Here is a 2,040-nt window from a genome sequence, read left to right on the forward strand (position 1 = left end):
TGCCACTGCTCAACATCGTGGTCTCATCGTGTATTCTTGGCGCAGATACCTCATCAACTGCAACCTCCTGTGATCGGTCAACATGGTCAAATTCAGCACGTCGATCGTGCACCTGTACGCCATACCATCGATCATGACGCGAGTGGCGACACTCACACGGATGACAGGGACTTGTCGTGTGTCACGCTGACAAAATGGATCATGGACAACAGCACGTCCACGCGCCCAACTCGACCCTGAGTCCCAACAACACGGCCGACGACTCGACGCGTGACGACGGCACGCAGAGCTACACGGGGTACGGCTACTACAACACCAAGATCACGACGAGCGGAGCCGACTGCGCCACCACAAACGGCGTCATCCAAGAGCTGTGGCCGGACAAGTCGATGCGCAACTACAAGTATGCGTCCGAAGTGTTTAAAGTGTGCGTCGTCCAGGTACGATGCCACCCCTTCGTTTGGACCATCCAAGCCGATGTCGTTCGTGGCTAGACGTAGCTACGTCGTCGACGCCAACGACCGTCGCGACTGCCCCGCCGAAAGACGACAACACGGGCGTGAAGGTTGGCGTGATTGTCGGCGTCGTGGTGGTCTTGGGCGTTGGGGTGTTTTGCTTTGTCAAGCGGCGCAAACCCCAGCCGGAATCCACGAACGGATACCCCGAGCGGTCGAGCCGCGGCGGCCGCAAGTCGGGAGGCGGCGCTGCCAACCAGGATCACTACCACCAATTTGACGGTGGCGACAATGGTTCCAACAACCGGCGGTCCGTCACTCAAAACGGAACAACGCACAACAACTCGGGCAACCGGTTCTCCAACTCGGGAGGCCAGTCGATGCCGTCCTTGACGTCGACGGATGAGAGCAACATCAACTTGGCGCCGCTCGCGCTCGTCCGCATCGAGGCAAGGGATGTCTTGCTCCAACAAAACCTCGGATCGGGTGCGTTTGCAGAGGTGTGGCGCGGCTCTTTTCTCGGGGATGATGTCGCGGTCAAGATGCTGCATCCAAGCTGCGTCAAAGTCACCCAGATTCAATCCTTTGTGAGTAAAATCCAGCTCATTAACTCGTTCGACTCGCCGTACATCGTAAAGCTTGTTGGCGCGTGCTGGACGCGGCCGTCGGATTTGCAATGTGTCATGGAGCTCATGGACGGCGGCGACTTGAAGGAATACCTGCACACGCACTCGCCGGCGCAATTTGCTTGGATCGACAAGTACAGACACATTTACCAGATCGTCGAGGGCCTCGTCTACTTGCATTCGCTCAACATTATCCACCTCGACGTCAAGTCGAACAACGTGCTGTTGGATTCGACCAAGGGCATCAAACTGACCGACTTTGGCGTGAGCAAAGAGGACATTCAAGCCACGATGACGATGGGCGTCGGCACGTTTCGATGGATGGCTCCAACGCATGTCGGCGTTTTACTCGGGGACTCGTGTCTTGAGTCCACGCGCATCCATTCGCAACGTAGAGGGGCGTGAGATCCGACGGTTCAAGATTGTTAAGATTTTCTCGTTTGTCGATCAAAATTACTTCGAAGTACTACGCAGTATGTATTTGGTTTGGGGGCTAGGCGACCTGCTCCTCTAATTTCGCAATCTGTGCATCAAATGTTAAATCGAATTTTATGACGCTGTGCCTATAGAGAAGAACAAAAGAGCCAGTTCTGCCTACAAAGTAGAATTATCTCCATACATGGCATCCGTCATCAAATCGCATACTAGTATGTACACCTGGCAGTCGACATCTACCTGACAAATATCTGACAGAAGATTGGACGACCGAGTTGAAAAATATTCTTGATTGGATAAAGAATATTTCAAAGCAACGCATTGGTCGATGGCATTGTCGGTTGGTAACATTTCACGAACATAAAGCAATAACATGACCGGATTGGCCAATTTTCCATTTGAAGTCAACAACAACGACGCCGAACACGACGGCGACGATACCGTCGGTGAAGACCATCGAGGAATCATTCATGGCGCATACGCCAGACGCGCAACCTATCACAAATGATCCCAATCCTGGGCGG

At 53.6% G+C, this 2,040-nt stretch overlaps 1 protein-coding gene across 1 annotated transcript; it reads left to right on the plus strand.

The window, feature by feature from the left end:
• Positions 1-194: 194 nt before the first annotated feature.
• H310_11619 (TKL protein kinase) lies at positions 195-1,486 on the plus strand (the record flags this gene model as incomplete). The annotated part of the gene is made up of 2 exons (XM_008878348.1): positions 195-440; positions 566-1,486. 2 exons carry the CDS (start codon positions 195-197, stop codon positions 1,484-1,486), a joined length of 1,167 nt encoding a protein of 388 aa, XP_008876570.1.
• Positions 1,487-2,040: the final 554 nt, after the last annotated feature.

Source organism: Aphanomyces invadans, assembly GCF_000520115.1.
Source record: "Aphanomyces invadans strain NJM9701 unplaced genomic scaffold supercont1.32, whole genome shotgun sequence".
Lineage (NCBI taxonomy): Eukaryota > Oomycota > Saprolegniomycetes > Saprolegniales > Verrucalvaceae > Aphanomyces > Aphanomyces invadans.